The sequence below is a fragment of the Rhinolophus sinicus genome, chromosome 17 (genome assembly GCF_057876585.1).
Source record: "Rhinolophus sinicus isolate RSI-liver-muscle chromosome 17, RSI-T2T, whole genome shotgun sequence".
NCBI classification, from domain to species: domain Eukaryota; kingdom Metazoa; phylum Chordata; class Mammalia; order Chiroptera; family Rhinolophidae; genus Rhinolophus; species Rhinolophus sinicus.
In genome coordinates, this window is record NC_142517.1 from 188,855,566 (window position 1) to 188,880,030 (window position 24,465).

A 24,465-nucleotide genomic window follows, 5' to 3' on the forward strand; every position below is an offset into this window, starting at 1 on the left:
TTGAAACAAACAAAACAGTGACTCTAAAACGTACCCATATGTCACGTTAATACAGAAAAATACCGTCTGTAATTAGTTACAAGCTTTAGAGAATAAAATCTAATTTACCTGTCAAAGAAAAAGGCTGACTGCCCCCACCCCAGACTGCTATGGGGTGGGGGATGTGGCTGGCAGGCCCTTTCCCTCCCCCCAGCCCCAACCTTTCTCCTCCCACCCCCTTTATTTGTGAAGACTGAAAAAAAAAAAAAGAGAGAGAAAAAAGAAAAGTTGGAAAAATCCTCTAAAGACACACAGTGTTCCAAGCACAATCAGGCCACTAATTACTGTTAAGCTCGAGCCCCTTTTTGTGTTCTGAGGGGGGCTTCAGTGTGTAGCAACCACTTGGGTCTTTTCATGAGTCCGGGCTAACTCCTGAATAGCAGATTTTTTTTTCCTCTTCTTTACAACATTTGCCGCCTGCCTTTCTTTTCCTTCATCTTCATATTCACCTCTCCTTTTTTTTTTTTTTTTGGTGCTTTTTTTCTTTCTCTCTCTCTTTTTTTCTTTTTTGCTTTTCTGATAGCATTTTTCTTCTGGCTGTTGTGTTTTAAGTCTCTAAATGAAACTTGACTGCCCCCATGGCCGGCTGGAGAAGCACAAAGGCCTCCCATTCCACTGGCTACAGTAACGCCATTGTGTGTCCTAACAATGCACTAATTGGCGGTGACAATTGTGGAGTTGGGAGGAAGAGGGGGGCCGCTCTTTTCCAATCAGTGGGCCACCGAAATAAAAGGAGAGGAGGAAAAGGAGGAGGAGGAGGAGGGTGGGAGGCCCAGGTTCCTGATGGAGAGAGTGGGATAGACCCACAGAGGGGGTGCGGTACTGGGGTGTTTGCTGGGCTTTCTACATTAATAATAAAAATGAAGGAGAAAATAATTTTGAGGGGAAAAACCATGAACTTTGCTGTAGAGAACATCAGGGCCCTGGTGCTGAGGATGGGAAGGAGCCAAGGCAAGGTGTGGTGAGCGCCCATCCAGGACGGCGCTGTGGGAAGGGAAACCCAAGGGAAAGCCAACTTCCAGGTCCAACAGTCCGTGTTTCTGGAAACCAATGGGAAAGTGGGAGAGGCTGGAGAGAAAAGGCTCTGAGGAAAACTCCCGGCCCGCCTGACGGGATGGTAGAAAGGTGGGCACTGAGTTGGTGCATGGTGAATCCCCATTTCAACCACATTTCTCAGTGAGGGGAGGAGGAATCCAGAAAGGGAGGAAGCAATTAGACCTGTGGTGTGGTGCATTAGACCTTCAGAAGGTCCAGGAGCCCCAGAAGGTGATTCTGACCTTTAAAATGGCCTTAAAGGGGATTGGGCAGGATGGTGGACAAGAACAATATGGCAGCCAAATAATGCTGCTAGGGTTCTCAGCGTCACCAGAGAATACGCAAGAAATGTCATCTGGAAACTGCAGGGCCCTCAGAGCCACCGGGAGCCAGCCTATGTCCCTCTTCACATGGAATGACCCACCTTCTCAGACCAACTTCAAATGTGCCCTCTCCCGGAAGCTTTTCCTGGCCAGGTGAGAGTGACCCACCCCTTCTTTCGTGCCCTCCCAGCTAGCAGGACCTGACATCTACTCCTCCCTTCCTGTGGGCCAGGCCTGGTGCTTCATGCCTTGTGTGCATTATGTCACTGAAATCTCACAACAGCCCCACACTATCCCCACAGAGAAGGCAAATGGGGAAACAGGCATAAAATGTAATTATGTCTGGGATTTCCTTTGTGATGTTTTTTCAAAAAAGTAAAAGAAAAACAAGAGTAGGTAAAACAAAGCAGGCACAAATCTAGTAATCCTCATTAGAAACACCCTGTGGTGGGCTGCTTGGAGGCCCTGGGGACGGACTGGTTTGGGGGCAGTTTGGGCGGGGCTGGCTCTCTGTCGCACCACATGTTGACACGTGTTTACTAGAAGCATTGGCACTTGGCAAGGTCTGTCAGCCACTGCCTGCCCTCTGCTTTGCCCTTTCAGCTGGTGTGGAATTGAATGTGCATGAGTGGGATTTTCTTCCCGAGACATCTGTCATCAGGCGTCTTCTCTGGGCACTGGGGCTGCCATTGGTTGCTCCCTCAGTTGCCTCACTCCTGGGAGGCAGTGAAAACGCCATTTGGGGAGGTTGACCCAGTTTAGAATTCAAATTTGCTTTTCTGCCTGTGCAATTGGAATTATTTCCTCTGCAAAAGGCTTGAATCTCAGAGCCAAATACCTCTGGCTGGGCTTGGGCATGCGTGCGATGATCCTAATGGAGAAAGCTTCTGGTTTATTTTCCTAACAGTGTGCACCTTGTGATATCCTCGGAACCTGACATTATTAAGAGTGTGTTATCATAATACAGCCTGGAAGCTAAGGCAATTTGGATGTCCTTGGGCCCAAAATTAATATGTGCTTTGTATAGTCTTGTAATGTGGAAGGCAATTTTCCGTAACAGTGAGAGATGTTCCTTTATATGTTTGAGATAATTTAGTTCAATGTTCATTTGAAAAAATTACTGTGCTAATAGCAGTTCTTCAGCTTCAGTACAAAAGATCATACTGGGAGGACATGGAAGTCACTGAAAGTGATTCTCCCATCAGTCTGTCTGGGAGCGTCTGGACAAAAGCTAGAGGAATTTCCCCTAGACCGACAGCTGCCTGAGGTTGTATGGCAGGATCCAAAATAGGGTATGAACTCATGAACTGTAGCTGATTTGCTTAAAACCAATAGCCCTTAATGGAGGAATATGAAATGAAGGTGGAGTAGTGAATTTCCCTATTCAGGTAAATTGGAAGTCAGTGCACATAAATCAAAATTTCTGTCTGCTCAGCTATGGGAACAATTTGTTTTTCCTGCTAGACTTTCCTACCCAGGGTATGAAGAAATGGATGCAAACAGGGGTGAATGAACTGTATCTTTCTGCTGGGTATGTTTAGCTTCAGGCTTCCTGGGTATTACGTACCAGGGGCCTTTGTTCTCCTGGGGGAGGAATCCTCTACACCAATCAGAATCCAATATAATAATAAAAATAAATTGAAAACTTTTTTTTTCCTAATCAAAAATGTAGTTTCTATTGCTGCTGCTTTAGAACAAGTTCCAGGTAAGACCCTGGTGAACCCAAGTTCATTTCCCATTAGTTTCCTGCCCCTTAGCACTTCTAGCTTCTTATGGTGATTCTGAGTAAATTCATTGCTGCTGTGGGTAGCCGCATGTGGGAAGCATTGTGGGCATGGAGGAGAGCATGTCTTTTCTAAGACTGAACCCTAGGGAAAGTGTCTCATCAGTAAGGAATACTTGTCATCATTACAGTTGTTGACTTCCTAAAGGGAGCTAAGGGTGGGAACTCTTTCCACGTTTTCCATTCACCTGTAACTGGCAGGTGAGGTTGAAAATCATAGTTTATTAGGTGCCTGGATTTGGAATGGCTCCAGTCCATTTTCAAGTCTAGTTCTTCTACTGAACCAAGGCAAATCTGGACACAGCTGAAGGTTTCTTGAACTTCCAAGGCCTTTCTGGGCAAGACACGTCTCACTGATTTTCCATTTTAAATACCACTCTTCCAGAATGATGAGGTTCATGTTCATTGGTTGGGCTTGAACTAGGAATGGACTCTCATATGCATGCATTTGAGGACAATAACAGCATAACCAGGAGGAATGAAAAATGAAAGGGCAAGTACAAGGCTTTCTTTGTAGGCCAGCTTACTCACCTGTGGCCATGACCTGGCCACCTCTATTCACCAGGCTGTCTGGCAGTGGTATATGCTGATAAATAAGAGGCTAACCACACCCTGGAAGAAAATAAAGGGGATATAAAGGCAAGGTTTCATGAAAACGATTGTAGTCTGTGGACAGCAGGATCCAAAGTACTGTTTTGTGTCTGCTGGGAAGAAGGGAGGCAACAGCTGTTAGCTGGAGGGCAACCAGAGCCACTTAGTCCCTCCACATCCCTTTGACATCCTTCTTTCTGTGGACCACCAGGACGCCAAGCCAACATTTATTTCAAGGCAACTTGCTTCACTTAATCTAGTGATTCTGAACTTTCAGAACACAAGGGAATCACCCAGACGGCTTTTAAGAAATACAAATACCCAGACCCCATCCAGGGAGATTCCAGTTCAATTGTCTGTGATAGGGTCCTGACATTTTGCTTTTGTTTTTGTGTTTCTAATGTGGGAACCACTGATTCAAGCCACCATCTTGAGCCATCATCAAAGGGCAGGTGATGGTGGGGGACACAATTATGGGTGATTCAAATCATCATCTCCTGAGGGTGGGAAGAGATGAACAGGACGATGTCTCTTTTCACCCTTCTGAAAACAACTTTGCCTATCTTCTTTTTATAACGCCAAAACTTCCTGGAGTTACCCAGCTCCCCCAGTTTACTACAGCTGGGGCAGAGCTAATCTATCCTGTGATTCAAATGAAGCCGGACTCTGACTATATTGTGTGTCTGGTTTGCTTCAGTGAAACATTAACTCATTTCTTTTTACCATAAATTGTGGCAGGTTTCTTGGGAGGATGAAGTCCAGTTGTTCCTTGGATAGCCTGGGTGTGAGCCCCGCGCAGTTTCCGGAAGGTGGAGGAGGCATGAACTTGTTTAGGTGTGTCTTGGGGCGTGAGGCTTAGGGTTCACCTTTGGTAAATCTTTAACCAGAAGTACCTTTTCTAGTCTTTTCAATATCTTTCTTTGAGAAAGTGAGCTTAAGTGGTGCTTTTGGAAGGTTCCCTGTGGACAGTTGTTGCATCCCATGGTCTTTTTGGTGGAAGGTCAAGGGCCAGCCCAGGCAAGGCAGTGTAGATATTTCCAATCATTTCTCAACTCCCAGAAGGCTCTCTCTCACATAAACACCTACTCTTTACTTTTCACTCTTTGCTCCCAAAATAGGCTCTGCAGAAAGGACTGGCACCTTTGCCTGGTGGCCGCCTGCCTGGCACTTGTCCATTTAATTTGGAGAGTGCACAGGTAAGAGGAAACCAGGGCAAGAAGGTTTGAGGATGAGCTTTGGCAGGAAGGACATTCCATACCTGAGCTTTGGCAGGCTTATCTCAGAACTGAAAGAAATCACGCCCTGACTGGGCAAATAAGGCCCATAAAACTACATCTGTGTTAGAAAAAAAAGTTACACTCTATTTTTCATAAACATAGGAAGGGCTGATAAGAATACTGTAGGTTGATGAATTTAGAAAAAAAAAATCTACCTGTGAAACTAAGATATTTTACAGTCCTAGTAGCTCAGTTTCAGTCAAGCTCAAACTTTGACTTTGAATTAACCTCAGGGGCTCATCACGGGCTTTCACCATCTTCACAGAAACAGTATCTTAGTGACGTTGTTGGGAGAAGGTACATTCTGCATTGTTTATTGAGGGAAAGACAATTTTATACATTAGGAACTGGTGCACTTAAATTATATGACAGATGACCATAAAAACCAGGGGGTCTTGTCAACAATACAAACTTCATTTTATATTATTACAGTAACTGATATTTAAAAAATGATGTAAACAGAAATATGGATAAGTTATGCCAAAACAGAAATGACACATACATAAGTTAGCATGTTAGTTATTCCAAATCGCTCAACACAGAGTGATAAAATAGCCCAAATCCCAAATTTTAGTCAATTCTGTAGTACATGAGCAGAAATAAGGGAAAACGACACAGATCTGTCCCGGGAGTGAAATAACAGGTTATGCAGAAGTCTTCTGCATCTCTGTGTTCACTGCTCTTCATTTGCAACCTAAGCATTTTCCCTCTGTTTACCGTTCCTTAAAGACAGATTTTTTTTCTTCCTTAAATTTTCTACAGTAGGCTATTGGTTATTCACAATGAAATCCGAATAGGTGATCAGAATCAGAACCAAGGCCTCCAGAAGTGAAAGCCTAATTTAATACATCAGTGAATTGCCTACACCGAAATGTGTTTTATCACACTTCATCCAAGGGGCATCCTATTTCCCACTTGGAAAACAGGTGACACAATAAACAAAATTTTTATATGGTAAAGGAAAAAGAAATCCTTATTTTGTGTAATTTCTTAAGCTGACAAAGGCTAACTTTATTGACTTTACAGATTCAAATCTGGATATCTGGTTTAACTTCTCTACCTATTGGCCTTGGTGATATCATGACATTCCCCTGAGTTTGGCTAATGAAAGCAAGCAAGCAAGCAAACAAAAAGAGTGATTTAAAAAAACAGCATAAAACCAAGTTAAAACATGATACGGTTTGCATCTTTTGTATTTCCTGGCAAAAGTGTCAATGGAGCTAAGAAGCCAATGTTTCTGCCATTTTACTTTAACGATGTGTTTCCCACCGGCATCCTTGTTTTACTTATAAGGTTAAGGCACCAGGTTAAACAAAGGTGAAAGGTCTCACATGCATATGGAATATGCAGACTCCAAGTGATCTATATAAAGAACAGCCAGTAGGGAAGAAGTAGTGATCCATGTTTAGGCGAAGGGTCCTGCAGGCTTCAAGTGGGTCAGGCAGACTAGACTAGAAGTACTAGGCAGTTCTGTAAGGCACTCCTATGGGGAAAAGAAACGAATGCGCTGGCCAGTGTGGAGAAGGAGCCACAGGCCCCAGTTGTCCACCAGCCGGGCTACTAGCCATGAGGCCTGAATCTGGGCTAGGGCTCAGGGTGAGAAGCAAGGCAGGTCAAGGGAAGGGGAGGGAGGCTGGTCTGCAGCTCTACGGCCAGTAGTAGGGAAGCTTCACGGTGCTAAGAGTGGCTATAGGCGCCTGAATCTTCTACCTGACAACAACTGGCGTCACTCCAGACCTTTCTAACAAGATGGCTTCTCTTTCCACAGGGAGGAACCAAAGCAGAACAGCAGTTGTCTTTTCCCTTGAGTTGAACAGGAGCTTAACAATGCCTTCCATCACACCGGAGGCCACTTTATGAGGAAAGTGCCACATAACATGATCCTTTGGAACCCATTTTCAATAGAACCTCTGACCACCACAGGTGTGCTTCAGAGGGTATTCCACACATTTCTTTTGACTTTTACCTAGAGTTTAACAATGACTTGGATTTTATCTGTTAAAGTAAAATCTCACTAAAACACCAAACCCCACTAAAACACACTAAAGGAAAACCATCAAGTTAGAGATTTTTGACTACAATGAAATTAGAATTGTCCCCCAATAAGAAAGCTGCTGGGTACTGGGACTTACCTGTCAAAACACTGTCCCCACATGATAGAAATCTACATTTCTCTGCTTAGATTAACTGAGCAGGGCTTACTCAGCCATTACTGGGTTCAACCTAGAGCAATTAGTTCTGCTAGACTCAGGGTGGAAAGAATGGTACAAGGCGCATACATGAAGCTCCTAATGCCCAAGTACCAAGGAAAGGAAAACAGAGTATGTCTAACGACTCAATTCATGCCAAGAGGGGAGGTGTTCGTTTTTTCAGTCTTGTCTCACATTCTCTACTTTTTTACATTAACTTCGAGGAAGAAAAGTAGTGAGACAGAAAAACTCAAGAAATAAAGGGGGGGAAATTGCATCTCTCTTTATTGGGAGAAGTAAAAATATAAACTGAAATAAAATAACCTTTGTGTTGACTCCAGGCAGTATTAGAATCAGGAGGTAAAGGTTTACTTCACCATCTAGTTATGTTGATAAAGTGCGCCCGCTCCATGGAGATGAATGATTCTGCCCAAACATGAACAGCAGCATCAGCTTTACCCTAAATTAGGAGCAGAATGCATCTTGGCTTCCCCAGATAATGCTCCCTTTGCAGAAAGTGTTCAGTGTGGCATCACGCTGCTCCCACCCTGATACGGTAATTTAGATACGGCCTTTCCTGGCCAGTGGGTTCAGAACAAACCCATAGGTTTGGAAGCCAAGCGTTTTCAGGGAGGCACAGGAAGAAACTATCCAATGTCAATGAGTGTGCACATATGCAGAGACAAAAACAGAGGCCAGACCCCACCCAAGGGAACTCCCTCCAGCTTAGCAAAGGCTGCCTGCGACAGCTAGAGTGATATAAACACCTCGGTTCTCACAGCAGCCGGAATGAAATCATGGCACAGCCCCTTTGCAGGAGTCTGAAGGATATCACTGAGTTAGTTGGAAGCCACAAATCCCAAGTGCTAGCAATATTCCCTTTTTGGTGGAGGCCTGGTCTAGAACAATCAAAGAGCGATTACCCTCAGTTAATCAAATATTAAAGATCCTAAAATGATTACCCTTTAGCACTACAGACACGAAAATGATTATCATGCAGGCCCCTGAAAAGGCATTGAAGCAAAGTGGGAAGAGCAGTGTTTACTGGGTTTTCACATAAAGGGACTTTCAAATTTAAGAAAAAGCAGCTCTGGAAAGAACACGGCTTGCATTCCAGTTGACTGATTTTTAAGTACGTGTGGCCTTCCTACAGCGCTGCAAACTGAGGTCTATTTTAGGAACTGGCTCCTCTACGGCAGGGTTAGGTGCCAACATTTTGCCAGGATTGGACTGTCTCACACATGAGTTTCTGGCACTGTGAGCAGGGAGTCCCTCAAGTGATACACCAGGAAATGGGCCTTTCATGTCAAAAGAGGTTCCCCTGAATTGGCTGCCAGCTCTAGGAGATTAATTGACCATTTTCTCATGTGCTTTATGTGCAGGATATTTAATATGGGATGAAAAACGGAACATGAGGGAAACCAGGTATTAGCCTGGTTTTACGGAGGTGGTAATCCACAGATTTGCTTTTGTTTCGACAGTTTCTAAGCAGTGGAACAATTACCTAACTGTGCACCAAGTAATTTGTTGGGGTTGAAAACAGTGAGGGCCTTCATGTGCTCAAAGGCATTCTGGGCTGAAAACAGCAATTTTGAATTTTCATGGCAAACCCAGCTCCAAAGCTGGCTCCGTTCTGTCCTATCGGATTTTGGTGGTGGTGGCTGAGAGTGTTGCGCAGGCCTGCGGCCGGCACCAACCAGGCTGTCAGGGATATACACAAAAGAGAGAAAGCAGAAGCTGCTGGGATACAGTTCCAGTTCTGGGTAGCTGATCATGATAGCACACCTAACACTTCCCCTTCTGAAAATAAGCAGAAAATGATCTGAGTGGAAAGTTCTCCATAGAAGTCCACAGGGACTGCCAGTATTTAGCAGGGCCCTTGAAATGGGCACTGGCGGCAACAAAGGCTTTTAGAACAGTGATCCAGAATTTCACCCTAACTCTCGGGAGGTCTGACCCTGGGTGCCCGTGAGGTGGGCCAGGAAATTCTGTACACAGAGCAAGCATCGTAGAAAGGAAGGAGACAGCCTTGTACTCAGGTCTCCAAATGCAGTGTGCTAGGGATGGCCTCGCTGACAGTTGGAATCACAGGTACATCAATTATAGCGAAGTCAGAAGTAAGCTACAGTGACAGAGAGCAGGGGGTGAGGGAAAAGGCACTTTGCCATAGGGGCACACCTGTTTTATAATACGCAGATCTGTAATTCTCTTGTGAAAGATCCTGTTCTGCCATCTACTTTGAGGCTGAAAAATATAAATACTGTATTTCACGAAGGGGAGGAGGAAAGAGGAGATGACCGAGTTTGTTTGCCAAGCGCTAGTTTGAGATTTTCCACCCCTTTTCTTCTGTGTGCAACGTTCTCTACAACTAGAGTGGGGGGAAAATTAACCTGTTTTTTCAAGAGTAAAAAGCAGCGTGAGGTGTCTCATGAATGGGACCTTAGCCTCTTAATAAGTTTTCATGCCTTGGTTACAGCTACTGTATAATCAGAAAATAAATGCATGTGTGGTACTGAGCTATTAAGTGGAAATGTGTGGTCTGGGGCCAACGGAACTGGCATGTGTTGAGAGGTAAAATGCTTACACCTGCCTGCACAAAAGTCAGTCCAAAATGTCACGTCTCTAAATGGACGGAAGTATCATGAGTGGGATGTGGAAGGAGCAAGGCATGGGTGGGCGGGGGCAGGGGGAGAGCAATGGGGTTAAGTGTGCCATGGAGTCTGTGAGCCACTGATTCTCTGGATCCTAACAGCAGCGAAACTACTGAACCATGAAGGCAGTGGAGGCATCCGCTGAGTGGAAACACACAGAGTCTTCTCATATATTCTATTGAGCGTTGTTTCAATATAAGCTTATTTCTCTGTTCTGGAAAGAGTTAAGGTGGAAGGAATGGGAGCCATGATTTCCAGTGCCATTCTCTCTGCCATTTCCATCATAGTGATCCCTACGCTGGCTCTTAAAAGGGCACTGCAAGGGGGAGAACCCTATCCTGCCATATGGCTAAGCAATTTGTTATATTTCTGATTCCTATGATATTATTTTTACACTTTGTGTTTTATTTTAAGGTGGCAATTATATATGTGTACATATATTTATTTAAACAGTATTAGATTTAATTCATTACTTATATTTGTAAGTTTGGTATTTTCTTAATAGTCTAAAGTTGGTATTTTGAAGTTCCAGGTTACTCTGATTTTTTAAAAAAACAATTAAAAATATGAAAGTAGGAAATGAAATTACAGTAGAAATGGTTAAATTGACAAACGTCAAAATGAAAGTGCAATGAAGAACAATGAGAAATAAAGCATTTAAAATGAATAGGTAGGCGATGCCTACACAAGATTCTGTGAAAAGAAATTATAAGATCATCTCTTGGATGTATGTACTATATAATCTTCCTAGTCTACAAACCGATGTATTTAACAACAATCCTAGGAAATTTCCTCAGGCCAGCACCATTAAAAAAAAAAAATCATAAATATCACCCATGAAACCCCTGGAAAACTGCTCATAAGACAGCCATGTTTACAACCTGGCAAATATGGTGGAGTGTTGTATCATTAGGCGGAGCTGGGATTCGTACCAGAAAATAGAGCAACAGCATGCTGTAACTCGTCACAGAGGTCTCTTCTTTTCTCAAGGAAAAAATGTTTTCTGACATTAACTTCAAAACCTGAATTAGCTCTCCTGATAAATTACGAGTGCGTGCTTCCTGTCAGACGGAGCTTGCACTCCTGGTCACCAAGCCGATCGGCTCAGTGTAGGTGATCCCACCTCTCTTGAAAAAACTGAGGTGAGAGAGCCAGGGACACCAGGTCCTGGAAGGATCCAAAAGTCATTCCTGTATTTTGAAGATTTTCTTATGCGACAGATGGTGATGGGTGCTTGCCTCAGTTACCTCATCCTCTGTGAAGGCTAAAAATAAATAACAAAAATAACACGGGAGGAATGCTTCCTCCTGTGTCCTGTGTAATAAAATGGCCCGAGAGCCAAAAAGAAAAAAAGAAAAGAAAAAGACAGTCTGAATCATAAAGCATTGTGTGTAAACCACGTTTTGCTTGGGAGCTAGCAGCTGAAATTCACAGCTAAATGTAACTCAGCTATTGGTATTTTTATGAGCCACAGAACCTCCATGGACCTTTTAGACATTGACTTTACGGAACATACGTACAGGTGTGTGTGTGTGTGTACATATATATATATATATATATAAATATATATATCTATATCTAGCTGAAGATGAGACATCCTCTTCTTCCAAAGGGGTCTAACTGGCTAGTTAGGAAGCCACTGGGGCTGATGGATCACTGAGAGGTCAATCCCTGGCCTTGGGCTCCTGCCGCGTCAGGTGTTCTGGTAGGACAGCTCAAACATGTTGCAAGCCTCCTCCAGGCTCTCATCCATGTTCAGCCTCCGCCAGAATGACTTCTGTTTCTTCTGCAGCTCTCGGCGGACACACCTTGGGCAGGGGACAGACTTTTCTTTGCACTCGGAATGGAAAACGGCTCCACAACTTTCACACCTGTAAAAGCCAACCAGGTATATGATGAGCAAGGTTGAAATGAGCAAGACACAAATGCCTGAAGTCCAGTGGCCTCTGTGCAGCTCTGGACACATTTTATTGCAGACAACCCTGACGCTGGGAAGTGGAATGACTCATAGAAATGAGCTCTTCCCTTTTCCAAATGTTCAAGGTTCAATTTCACTTGAAAAACTTTTTATTTATTTATTTTTTTTATTCCCTGATTAGAACTAGCTGGGGAAGAGACTTTCAGCTTACTGGTGGGACGGAGCCAGCAGTCAACTAACAACTCTGTGATCCTGGTGACACTGGACAGAGCTCTAGAAGCGCTGTGTCAGTTTCCTCTCCAGAGAAAAAGAAGGGTGTTAGTAATTCTAGGGTGAAATGACAGAAAATGAGGGTGAAGGGCCTCCCCAACTGAAAACACTCTGAATACCAGTGACAACCCCAGTGTTACAGCTATGAAAACTCAGCTTTCCACTTCAGTTAACATGAGCTAAGTGGTTCCATTAACTCCATGCCTTTATTTGACAATATGGAAAGGTAGATGACACATTTTCATTTTCTGAATTCTATCCTGTGGTCTATGGTTCTTCTGAGTTTTTGTTTGTTTGTTTGTTTGTTTGTTTGTTTACAAATTCGGGAACCCTTCCACCCTTTTAAGTCTACCTTTATAACACAAGTGGGAACACTAAAGCATGAGAGTGAGTTAGAGAATATATATATATATTTAAAACACACAGTTACTGTATTTTATAAGAGGAGACATTCCAGGTGGATGACTAGTTTGTTGTTTGTCTTGGTGAAAGCCTGCACAGGAGTCTAACTGGCTTGTTTTTATGGCAAAGTCTTTAATAGTGAGTAACCGACAAGCACAACCATAGCTGCTTCAGTGGGTAGCTTGCCAGTGTGGATTACTTTCTCATCCTTCCACACATAAGCGACAAGCCACTATTACCTTGTCCCTGAAGCCCAGGGAATTGGGCCCATGTGGTTTTATTCACCCAACAACATTCAGGGAGGGGCCAGGCCCAGACTGGGTGAAAAAATGGCTGTGGCTACAAGGGCCCAGCCTTATGTTTCTTTTGCTTTTCTTATAGTATCCTGAGTTTCGTTACTGGCATAGGATGGTCTTTGGAGCACCATTCCTTGGCCTGCCACTGACTTACCCCTGGCACCATCCAGGAGTTCAGAAAGTCAAAGGAGGAACTTCCCACCCACGCTTGTATCCAGGAGAGAAGGCAGTCACTTGGAGGGAGTGACACTGGAGAGAGAGGTGGCTGTATTTATCAGCTGAGAGATGGAAAAAGACAGAAGCTTCTACACTTAGCAGTCTCTACTCCCAGCTCAGCTCTCTGGGCAGAGAGAGTAAAACATGGTGGTTAGGAGAGCAAGCAAAGTGAGATAGCTGACTTCAAATCCCACCGTTAAGTGACACTCTGACTATATAACTGCTAGGGACTGACTTGTGCCTCCCTCTGCCTCAATTCCTATGGTGAAGCCCTACCCCTCAGTGTCACTGTAGTTGGAGATAGTGTCTTTAGGAAGTAATGAAGGTTAAACGAATTCACAAGGGTGGGCCCTGATCTGATAGGATTAGTGTCCTTTTAAGAAGGGACAGCAGAGCGCTCAGAGGAAAGGCTGTACAAGGACTATAGCAAGGTGGCCATCTACCAGCCAGGAAGAGAGCTCGCACCAGAAACCAAGCTCTATTGGACCTTGATCTGGGACTTCCAGCCTCCAGAATTGTGAGAAATAAATACCTGTTGTTAGGCCACGCCTTCTGTGGTGTTTTGCATGACAGCCTGAGCAGACTAAGACAATGACCTTGATTGAGGAAGCTACCTCCCCAAGCTGAGCTTCAGTTACCATATCTGCTATGTGGAGTTTCCATGACCACGTACCTCTCAGAGGTGTTGTGAGGTTCAAATGAAGTAATGAATAAAGCACTTAGCACAGTTCCTGGCACACAGTAAGTGCTGAATAATACAGATAAGACTGCTCCTTCCTGAAAAGCAGCTGCCTGCTGCCTTTCTGTGTCTTCATTTCAACTTGACTTCTCCTATGTCACCTCAGTGACCATCTTGATCAACACCCTGATTTCAAAGATAAGAAAACTGAGATTCTAAGAGGGCCAGTGCTTATCTCTTGAGGACACTGTGAGTTAAAGACAGAGCTGTGACTAGAACCCAGGACTCCTAGCCACCCAGCCAAGGCTCTAACTGAGGCCTGGTCAGCTGAGCGAGAGCAGTGTGCCGTCGGGTAGGGAAACGCTGGGCTTTGAGTCCGAATACTTGTGTTCAAATCAGTAATCTTTCTCTGAGTGACACTGAGCAAGTCATTTACTTTCTTGATACTCTGGTTTCTTCATTTATAAAAGGCTGCCCGCAGCGATCTCCTTCCTCCTCACTGGTGTCGGTGAGACTGAAATGGGGGAATGCAAGAGGAAGGACCGTTCAAATGGCAGGTGCTCTGAGGAGCAGCTGAGTGTGACGCCACCTCTCATGGTGACTCCAGTACCTGTCTTCTTGACACTGGCGCTATACTGGCCGGGGTGGGTGACATGCTGGATCATCTCTAGCATCTCCCTGCCCCAGCCCCTTCCTCCTTCCAGGGTAATGAAGGTCAGACAGAGGTCTGCCTAGAGCCGCTCTCCTCTGGGCTGGCTCCTCCCCAGTGGCAGTGGCTTTGTCCCCACTGGGTCATACCTTTGTAACCTCCTGTCACTGAAGTGACACTAATGGTAACTTTATCAAATAAATTTCCTCCTTCCTGCCCCCTTTGCTCTGCTGAGTTAGTGATTTATACACCTAGGGATGTTGCCCTAGGGCAGTGATTGATAAGGAGGAAACCCTGGGTTCCTTCAGTGCCATGGCCTTATCTCTGCTGATACCACCCCCCCACCCCCACCTGGTGGTAGAGGTTGAGTCTTATCGAATATTTCTGGTGCCACAAACACCCACAGGGTGATGGAGGGACCAAGTACACCTGCTCTTTCTAGTCAAAGGTCAGTAACTGAAAAAAAAAGAAAGTGAGATAAAAAATTAATGATTTCAAAATAGAACCAAGTCCTGTTTTCTAACAATTTGTAACCCAGCAGGCATCTTTTGAACTGTGTAATGGATAGACTGATCAATGACCTTCCCAAATTCAGAGACTATTGTTAATTTCCCCCCTGATTTTTTCTTCTTTAAAGGAAAAGAATAAGGGCAGGAAGACTACGGAGGAAGAGAAACTGTTCTCTAACTTAAATTTTGTGGCGCTCTGTCATACAAATGTAAGGTACAAGAACAAGAAAAATGAAATATTTGCATTAAAAATGCAATACGTAGGCATATTCCTCTTTGAGAATCGGACTGGATTAAAGTCCTTTGAGAATAGAACTTCATTAAAAAGGACCTTTCATTTTAAAAAGTCACTGGCTCCTTAGTATTTACAGAATGTCCTGACTGCATTTAAAATACGATTTAACACAACTTTTCAGGAATATGTCTTTTACATAAGACAAATCTAGTGTAATCATCTGTGCAGAAAATTGCAACAGATAATGAAAGAGAAATGTCCCTCGGTGCTCCCGAGTGGTAAATCAAAGGAAAGTCAGCACCTTCGTTCCTAAGTCACCCAGTCCCAGCCATCAGCAGGTGCCCTGCTTTTGGTGGCTGCTGCACCACAGAGAACAAAGACCTGTGTCCTCCCTTTCCAGTGTGGCTGAGAATGTGACTGCAGGGAGACATACTGGTTACAGACCACAGCCACCCTATAGGTTTTTCCATTTTTTTTCCCCCCTGAAAACATCCATTGCTTTACTTAAGCGAAGGACCTCAACCTCACACGACTGACATTTTGGGCTGGATGGTTCTTTGTGGTGGGGAGGCTGTGCTGTGCGTGGTGGGATGTTTAGCAGCATCCCTGGCCTCTGCCCACTGATGCTAGGACCACCCATCCTCCAGTACCCCCATTGGTGATGACCAACAATGTCTGTAGACACGGCCAAAGGTCCAAATGTCCCCAGGGGGTGGTCATCCCGGTGGAGAACCGCTGACCTAACCTATCTGGGGAAGGCATCAGCTGGTCCCCAGGGAGGACTCAAGCACTGCTCCCCCCACGCTTATACTGATCAGTAAGGTCCAGCATAATATACTTATTCATATCACTTTCACAAATATATAGTTTAATACATCATTTACTTAAAATAGCTGAAACACATTAGCATTAACGATCTGCGGTTTCTGAAAATAATTTAGAACATAATTTAAGAGTCAATACCCATGACATAATTCTGTGCATTGCTCAGTAACCCTTAACTTCCTATCAGCTCACTCTGCTTTCTCAGTCCTCCCCGAGAGCCATCTTGGTGGCTGGCCCTCAGTCACACTTGTTTATCCTCTGGCTCAGAACCTCTGGGTTGTTTCTCTGTGGCACCCTTTTCTTCTTCATGCTCTGTCTAGGTCATCTAGCAAATCACAACCAAAAAGTTTTTGTATTTGTTTCACAAAATAAAGTGCTTTGATGTGACTGAAGCAGTTAGGCTTCAACAACTATTATAATGAAAGCAAGACCGGTAAATATCAACGTGGCCACTTACTGCAGAGGGGAGAGCTCGGCTAGAATGAGGATCTCTGAGTTCTTGGCCCAGGTTGGCCCTGGTATCACTGGGACGTTGGGTAAGTTCCTTCATCTCTGATCCTTGTTCTCCACAGACGAAAAAGAGAAGGTTGGAGGAGGTGGTATCTAAGGTGCCTACCAACTTGCAGATTTTGTGCAGGAGGGAAAAAGGCTACTCTGGGTTGTACCCTTCTCTTTCCAAATTTCCTTGCCCCGAGGTCTGTGGATGAATGAGTGGGAATGTAGCCTCAAACTGACAAGCTGGGGCTGGATGAGATGCGCCTTCAAGTAAAGAGCATTACTTTAAATTTTATTTATTTGCATTGATTAATCAAAAGCTATGAAATAGTTTATATGAGTTAGTACATGTAGCTCTGACTGTCAGGAATTTGGCCAAAAGGGACTGACTCTGCCCCTAGCTCATAAAATTTCCACTGAACATTAAAGATTGCTTTCTAAGCCTTCTCCTACCCTCATCAGCACCCCGTCTCCAAGAAGAAGAAGAAAACAAAGAATTGTTAAGTGTTGTGGGGCTTTTGTTTGGGGGAGGGGGTTGGCTAGAGGCAGTGGTCATTTACCACCCTGTATGGATGTCTTTTTGTGTTTTAACCATGGAGACAGCCACACTGGAGTGAACCGAGTACCCATCAGCACTGGATACATCAGAGGATGTGGGATGAGAAAGGTGGAACTCGCATTCTGCTTTGGTGGAAGCTCCATGGGGCAATACCATCAATGATCCATGTGCCCCCTGGCAAACTGGTCCCCTTTCTTGGAACAGGGGCAGGGGACATCTCTACCATTTTGGGACAACACAAATCTCATTCTACATCTTAGTAAAGGCACCATGGAATGAGACTCTACATTTTTTAAACAGTCTTTGACCTAAAAATTAGCTTACTGACTGACCTATGGCAAGTGAGGGGGAAGCTCATAACCTACAAATATCAAAGTAAACTGCCTTAGAGATCGAACAGACACGAAGTTCTTATTAGAGCGATCAAAACCAAGAAAACCAACCTGCTGCAAACTAACAGAACTAAATATGTGCCGGGGAAAAAGGTTTGCTTCTCAAATATTATGGCAAAGAAGCAAGAATTTCCGGCTGCAGACAGTTTCCTGTTCTGGAATGCTGATGATGTGAGACCAATTAGAGACAGGCTCGATGGCTTTGTCTGCGCCCTTCCAGATTCTAGCTGCACACAGGGAGGTCACAGGAAACTGCTAAAGGCCCCTGCCCCAAGTTGAGGTCACTGAAATACTTCTGCTCTGTGGATGCTGGGTCCTTCTGCTATATTTTTATTTTTGGCTCAGGCAATGACCTCAGATATTTCACTAGGATTCAAATTCAGGCTTCAGTTTGGTGGATCTCTGACAAGTGAAAGGACAGGCCCGCAGAGCAGGGCAGAGCTCTGGCTGATTTCCACATGGCAGAGCCTACAACGATTAGGGTGGGGTGCAGAAATAAGTGCACATTATTAGGCATGCGAGTGTGGTTTGGTGTGTAGCTACTATGTAAGACGCCCCATAGGACCACTACCTATTACTGGTTTTTCCAAGAAACCAAGATGATGATTTAAATCTCTCAGCTAAGGGAGGCAATTAGTGGGGCCTGGTTATTTTAATGTTTTGGTTTGGTGTTTTCTTCTGTTATTGTGTAAGTAAATGAACACAAGCAAACAACTTATAATTTGCTTCAGTAGGAAATCAGCCAATATCACATACGGTGTATACCTGCATTTGTGTGTATGTACTATGTATGTACTTACATATGTATGCTGTTTAAAATACACAGGACATGTTACTAAATATGCTAAGGTAAAATGAACTTAACATGACTTAAACAAATGATACGATCTAACAGAGTCATTCTACTGGGAATAGCAGGGTTAAAATAAAGAAACGTTAACACATAATTTCAATAAGAAACTGATTATGGTAGCTGCCGAGGGCTGAGGAGAGTCCAAGTTTCACAGCTGCCCCCTGGAGCACCACCTTCAGTCAAGCCTTGCGCCAGGATTACCAGAAATTCACACTCAATCCACACTCCCCAGATGCCCGGCTCCTCTGCAGCAAGAGAAGCAGGAGGGATGGGGAAAGAGAGCAAAAGGTCTGGAAACGTTGGGTTCCAGGACTAGCATAGCTCCTTGCAGAGCGAGAAATGGACCACATGTGGCCTATCCCATTTGGGATTGTTCATTGTATTTTTTTTTCTTTTCTTTTCCTTTTTTTGGCTTTGGATAGGGAGGTGGGGGCTTAAAAGGTATCCATATGGTTTGACTGGAATTGTATGAGACTGGAAAAGATCCAGCTCCTTTGGCCAAATGTCTGGCAGATTAAGGCGTGTATGTGCTAGCTTGTAAAGCTATTCCACTAGTTCTGGACGGTAAATGCACATACAGTACGATCAAAACTAGACATTTGAATTAGGCAGCATCTGTATGGCCCTTTGCCCTGTTTTTACATAAATTATTCTTACAGTAGCTCTCTAAGCTAAGTACATTTGGTTTTCTAGTTTTAAAAAGTCAGTATATAGACACAATGCGATGAAATAATAAAATACTGGTGGTTATCTGGTCCCAGAACTAGTAGTGAGTGATCAACTTTGGATTTGATTTCAGTCTTCTAACTTGAAATCTAGCCCTTTACCCTGGTTACCAGCCACATGCTCCTTTAAGTTATTCAAAACATCCCCAAATACCTGCTAAGACTGAAATCTGGGAAGAACAGTTGGTATGTCCTGCAATGATCTTTTTATTTACCTCTTAATCCCCAGAGTTAATTAAGGAAGGCTTTTCCACGGACTGCACCCCACAAAGCATTTGGCTTAACACAGGTCTTGCACTTTTAGTTTGTAAACCAAGCTCAGCTAATACCTTTGACAAAAGCTTTACTTAAAATCTTGGCTGTGAAATAGAATGTAAACAAGGGTTAATTAATGCATTTGTTAATTTTGCTACTCTACTGGGGACAGTGACTCCATTACCTTTAGTGCAAATGCTTAGTAAATGCTTCTTGCTGATTTGTGGATGGTGACAAAACTTCTCAGTCATATTCTATGTAGCTGTATAAAACCATAATAGATTTGACCTGAATGCAATATCGTTTGGGGGATAGGAAAAAAACTGATATTGCTGACACTTCTAAGTGTTTTTATTTAAATATATTTTTTTATCTTATTGTTCACTTGGCAGGTCATATAATTCTCAACTACACATGTCCATCTCTTTTGGGAATTACTTTAGGAAAATCTTACTTATTATTAGAGAAAGTAAAAGAACTGCAGGAGGATTCAAAAATTTTCTACAGTTTCTGGGGAAAGTTAGAATGTAATTATAGCCATAGAGGATCACAACTACTAAGAGCAATGGCTTTCTGTAAGAACTTCTAAGGTGGTTCAAAAAACGTAAGAGTCCAAGAGATGTTTCAAAATGTCTTGCTACATCTAAGACAAAGGAAGTGAACAGGAGACTATTATTAGGCTAAAGCAGATTAAAAAAAAACCAATAATCTTGAATAATCTTGGCTTCTATATGGATTCCATTGATTCACCGGTTTACCTTTTTTATGCAAAACTGAAACATGTACATGTCAAGTTTTGATGTAAGCTTCTTTAAGAGAAATAATAATTTATAAGGATTTACTTCTATTTAACATATTGTATTTCAGTTCCTCAAAGGACTAAGACACTTAATGGAGCCAAAACAAAAATAAATTTTCAAGCATGCGTACGTTAGAAAAATGCAAAAGTTCAGAAGGTAAACCAAATCTAGTTTTATGGGGAGCCTCATTAGTTGCTTAGGAATAAGTTAGCGATGTAAATTTAGAAAGAGAAAGGCATTCAAATAAAAGACCCAAAGTGTTTCCTCATAACTTCAGACTGTTCGCCATTTGTTTCCTTTCACCAATACAATTCTCTTAACAAGAGGCTATTACACAATTTTCTAATACTCAGTGTGTTCTAAGCCCATGGCTCCCAAAGTATGGTCCGTGGACCAGCCAAACCAGCATCACCAGGGAATTTGTTAGAAATGCAAATTATCGGGTCCTAGCCCAGACTTACTGAATCATAAACTCTAGGGTGGGGCCCAGCAATCTGTGTTTTAACAAGCCCTCCAGAGAATCTTATGAACATAAAAGTTTGAAAACCACTGTGCTAGGTCAATCATTTCCAAAGAGAGCAGGGCTAATATTAGACAGAGCTATTCTAAATATTTAAAACAAAAATAAGGACTTTGCAAAATGAAATTAGGAAGTGATATTAACTACTGTTTTCATATAGGGCTTTACATTTCAGAGCTATTATTTTCTCCAAGCTAATAGGTAAATCTCATTTTATTTAATTACACACACTATGTCATGGTTCATTGCATTTATTGTCCATATTTTTTCAATAAATTAGTTTATGTCCCTGCCTGTTTTATATTGACTTTTACTTGCTGATTTTTAAATATTTTTTATATTCAGGAAATTAATGCTTTGTCACGTATTGAAAATACTTCTCCAAGTTTACTGTTTACGTTTGTCTTTACCTATAGAATTTTAATCATTTAACATGTTAAAAATGTTTTTAAAAGAGTTTTGCTTCCATGGCTTCTGGGTTTCTGTCAAGCTTAGAAAGACTTTCCCGACTTTAAGATTATAAAAATATTCACCCATTTTTTTCTTGTAGTACTTTATGGGTTTAATTTTTTTTCATTAAAATATTTGATCCATCTGGAATTTATCGTGATGTAAGGAGCATGGTAAAATCTAGCATTACTTTTCCTTCTACAAATGGCTATCTAGTTCCCAGTTCCTTCTATAGAATGATCCATATTTAATTTCACTCATTTGCTGTACCACCTTTATCATGGACTAAATTCCCATATTATTTGGGTCTACTTCTGTACTTTCTGAAATCGTGTTCTACTGATCTGTCTGTTCCTATGCCAACTGTATACTATGTATTTTATAATACATTTTTATGTCTGGTAGAAAGTGTCCTTTCATGTAAACAAGTTTAGAGGTCAAATTCTATACTGAATATACTAAAAAAGTTTACTGCTGCCCAATTTAATGTTAAATGAAAAAATTCGAAATGTATATAATCGATCAACTAAAAAATTACATTATAATTTTATTTATAAGGTTTACTTAAAATGAGATGCACTTGTATAAATATCTCAAGTGGTCAAGGACTAATCCTAGCTTTCGATATTTGACTTTTTGAAACACAGATTTTTTTTTCATCTTCGTATACTGATAAAGGTATTGTACAAATTTGGTGGGTTAAACTAACAGACTGTTTACATGTTTATAAAATTAGGAAACATGGTTCAACTGTTTAATGTATAAATGTTTAGTAATTAAAATTAGCCTACTTTTTATAAACCAAGCAGGTACTATCTTAGAAAAAATATTGCAATGATGCTTAAAACTTGGTATATATTAACACTGAATGATGGAAGAAGATGTGAACAACAATGCATGTTGTAGCAGCCCCTTTCATTTAGTGACACATTCTTTAGAATTTTTGTTTCCCATCTGCATATTATTAAAAGTTGGGTGGAATGGATAATCACAGTAATAAAAACAGTTATGCTGTGTACACAAGCAATAGACATGCAAGACACCCGGAAGTTACTGAAAATTTTCTTTCTTTCAACACTATGTATATTTATAACATACAGGAAGGAATACGGGGTGAGGCTAGATGGTAGTATATCAGCAAAGGAAACTGAAAGGCAACAACACAGTTGCTCACTGGGGGGATCCCAGGGGAGCCTTTAGCTGAGGTCTGGTTAGCCGTGTGCTGTGCTAACTAGTAATTAGCCTCTTCTCTTTTATTGTGTCTGGATGGTGGCCTGGGCAAGCTTTCTAGAACCCACAGTGAGAAAAACTGAGGTAAGAAACTTTCAGGTGGAGAAGAAGGATTAAGTACTGCTCTTAGGTACTTTCTAAGGTTCTTCCTCTGATTAGGTCTCTGTCTTTTAAACAGTATACCTTAAGAATGCTCTCAGGGAAGCCAGAGGAAAGGAGAAGTCCTCTGTCTTGCTTGCTGCTTTGATATCCACGTCATTTCTGTCCCTGAATCCCTGGGCTGGTGCCTCTTTCAGGCACTGATGAAAACCTTCCTCCTGGCTCAGGTGTCTTCACGCTTCACTCCCCCACTATTGCACCCTGCCCTGTTCCTCCACTCCGCCTTCCCCACTGCCAGTGAAACTTTGCTTGTCTCTTTTCGTTCTCAACTCGGAAATTTTTCTTTCACATCATTGATGTAACTGCTTTCCAGCTAAGTCTTTCAATTTAAATTTCTTTTCTCTACACCCTCAAGGATTCTCTTTCTAGGAATACAGTGTTAACACCCCTCTTAAAGAAAGGTTTTAAGATCCTTCAACCGCCCAACTCTCATGGCCAAAATAGATCTTTCAGTTTAAGTTAAATCAATTCAAGTGAGTGGCTTCCAGTGTTTTCAGGGCAGTCTTTAGAAAGCATCAACCATCACCGGAAGTAGCTGAGACTCATTAAGGATAGGTAGTAGAGTCTTCTGCCCTCCTAAGATGGTGTATGAAGCTCTGACAAAAGAGTGAGGCAGAAAGGGTACCGCACTGGGATCCCACTGCCTGAATCTTCCACTAGCTATGGCTGCAGTGTTGGGTGGGGATGTTGGTTTGGTTTGATGCGGGGTATGGGGGTGGGGTACCGGGGTTAGGGGTTGGAGGTGGGTTGGGGAAGGGTGAGTGTTGCGGGGGATGAAAGTGATGGGAAGATGATTGCTAAGTTCCCCCTGGCTCTACAAAGGTTCTATGTTCTGATATAATTCACTCCAAATGGCAACTTTTGTACAGTGTGTGAACATCTGTGGACTGGGCCTTTGTCCCTATTTTAAGTGTTCTGAAGGCATCCAGAACTGAACAGATGATTATTACTGGTAGCTATAGGTAACATATGCAGAAGTTTCCTGATGCAGCATTGAGTGGCTTAACATTCAGAATACTGAAGGGATTTAATAATGATATGATAACATACATTAGATACTGACATAAAACCAGAAAGGACTTTTTTAAAAACAACTTTAATATTACTATCTGTACTCCCATGATTAGTTGGATGAAAAAGGGTAGAATATCATAAACACATACCAACCAAACTGAGATACTATTATACCTTTTGTAATTGTAAAGCATAAAACAGTTCATTTCAGAACCTACTGCTCAGTCTGAAAAGTCAACATTTTTTGTATGGAAAGGTAAATACTCCTTCTCTTCCCTATTGTGTATTCAGGTTACTTATTTACAGTCCCATAGGGAAGGAAAAAGCACACACTGAAAAATGACCTACGAGATGTTCTGAAAATTAAATTATCTGAGTAGCTTAGCAAAGCTCATATTTTTGACATTAAAATCTCTATCGGGCCAGTAAAACACATCTGTCCCTAACGTATAGAGCTATCACTCAATAAAGTCACGTATCTTGGTAACGACTACAGTGAAGGAGACAATTTCCCTGGAATTAGTTTAAAAGCTATTTAAAATAAAATATGTTAAGTATAGATTTGAAAAACTAAAATAAAGCAAACTCTTCATTTATTCATGAATTATTTACTGAACATGTACTGTGGGCTCTACTAGATGCAGAGGATGGAGCAGTGAGCAAAACAGAAACAGTCTGTTTCCTTATGGAGCTCACATCATTTCACAATGGTGGGCTGAATCACAATTTGAATTTATGTCTTAATCCTTTTGGGTAAATTCTAGCAAAATCAGTCAACTTTACTGAAAATACGACAAACTACCAAACAGATTACTGCAAAATGCTAAGCAATGAAGCTGAAGTAAAGCTCTTACTTCTTTTGTCAGTAAGAGCTTAAAACAGTGCCCGTGCCTAGTATGAGGTGGGGGTGGGGGTGGCTTGTCAGAGGTCACACAGCAAATTAGTGGCAGAGTTAGGATGACATGGAGGCTTCTTTATTCCTCGGCCAGTGATCTTTCTGTGGACTAGCTCGCCTGTACTTATTAAATGGATCTCAATCATTTTTAGAGCCAATTAAATTGGTTTTTTCCTGCAAAATTACCCACCAATAAAAGTTTATAGATTAAATGTGACTATCTTCCTGGAT

At 42.4% G+C, this 24,465-nt stretch overlaps 2 protein-coding genes across 8 annotated transcripts in view; one reads left to right on the forward strand and one right to left on the reverse strand.

The window, feature by feature from the left end:
* Positions 1–24,465, forward strand: part of LOC109445100 (uncharacterized) — an 85,231-nt gene that overhangs the window by 38,854 nt on the left and 21,912 nt on the right. The gene's annotated exons all lie outside the window — the stretch shown is intronic.
* The window catches only part of PLEKHM3 (pleckstrin homology domain containing M3), a 169,240-nt gene continuing 150,116 nt past the window's right edge, over positions 5,342–24,465 (reverse strand). For 2 of the 3 annotated variants that reach the window (XM_019726927.3, XM_019726928.3), the window contains exon 8: positions 5,342–11,759. In XM_019726927.3, the coding sequence (XP_019582486.3) occupies positions 11,582–11,759 (178 nt within the window). In that variant the 3' untranslated portion in view covers positions 5,342–11,581. The remainder of the gene's footprint in view (positions 11,760–24,465) is intronic. The other variant, XM_074312178.2, reaches the window with a different exon arrangement.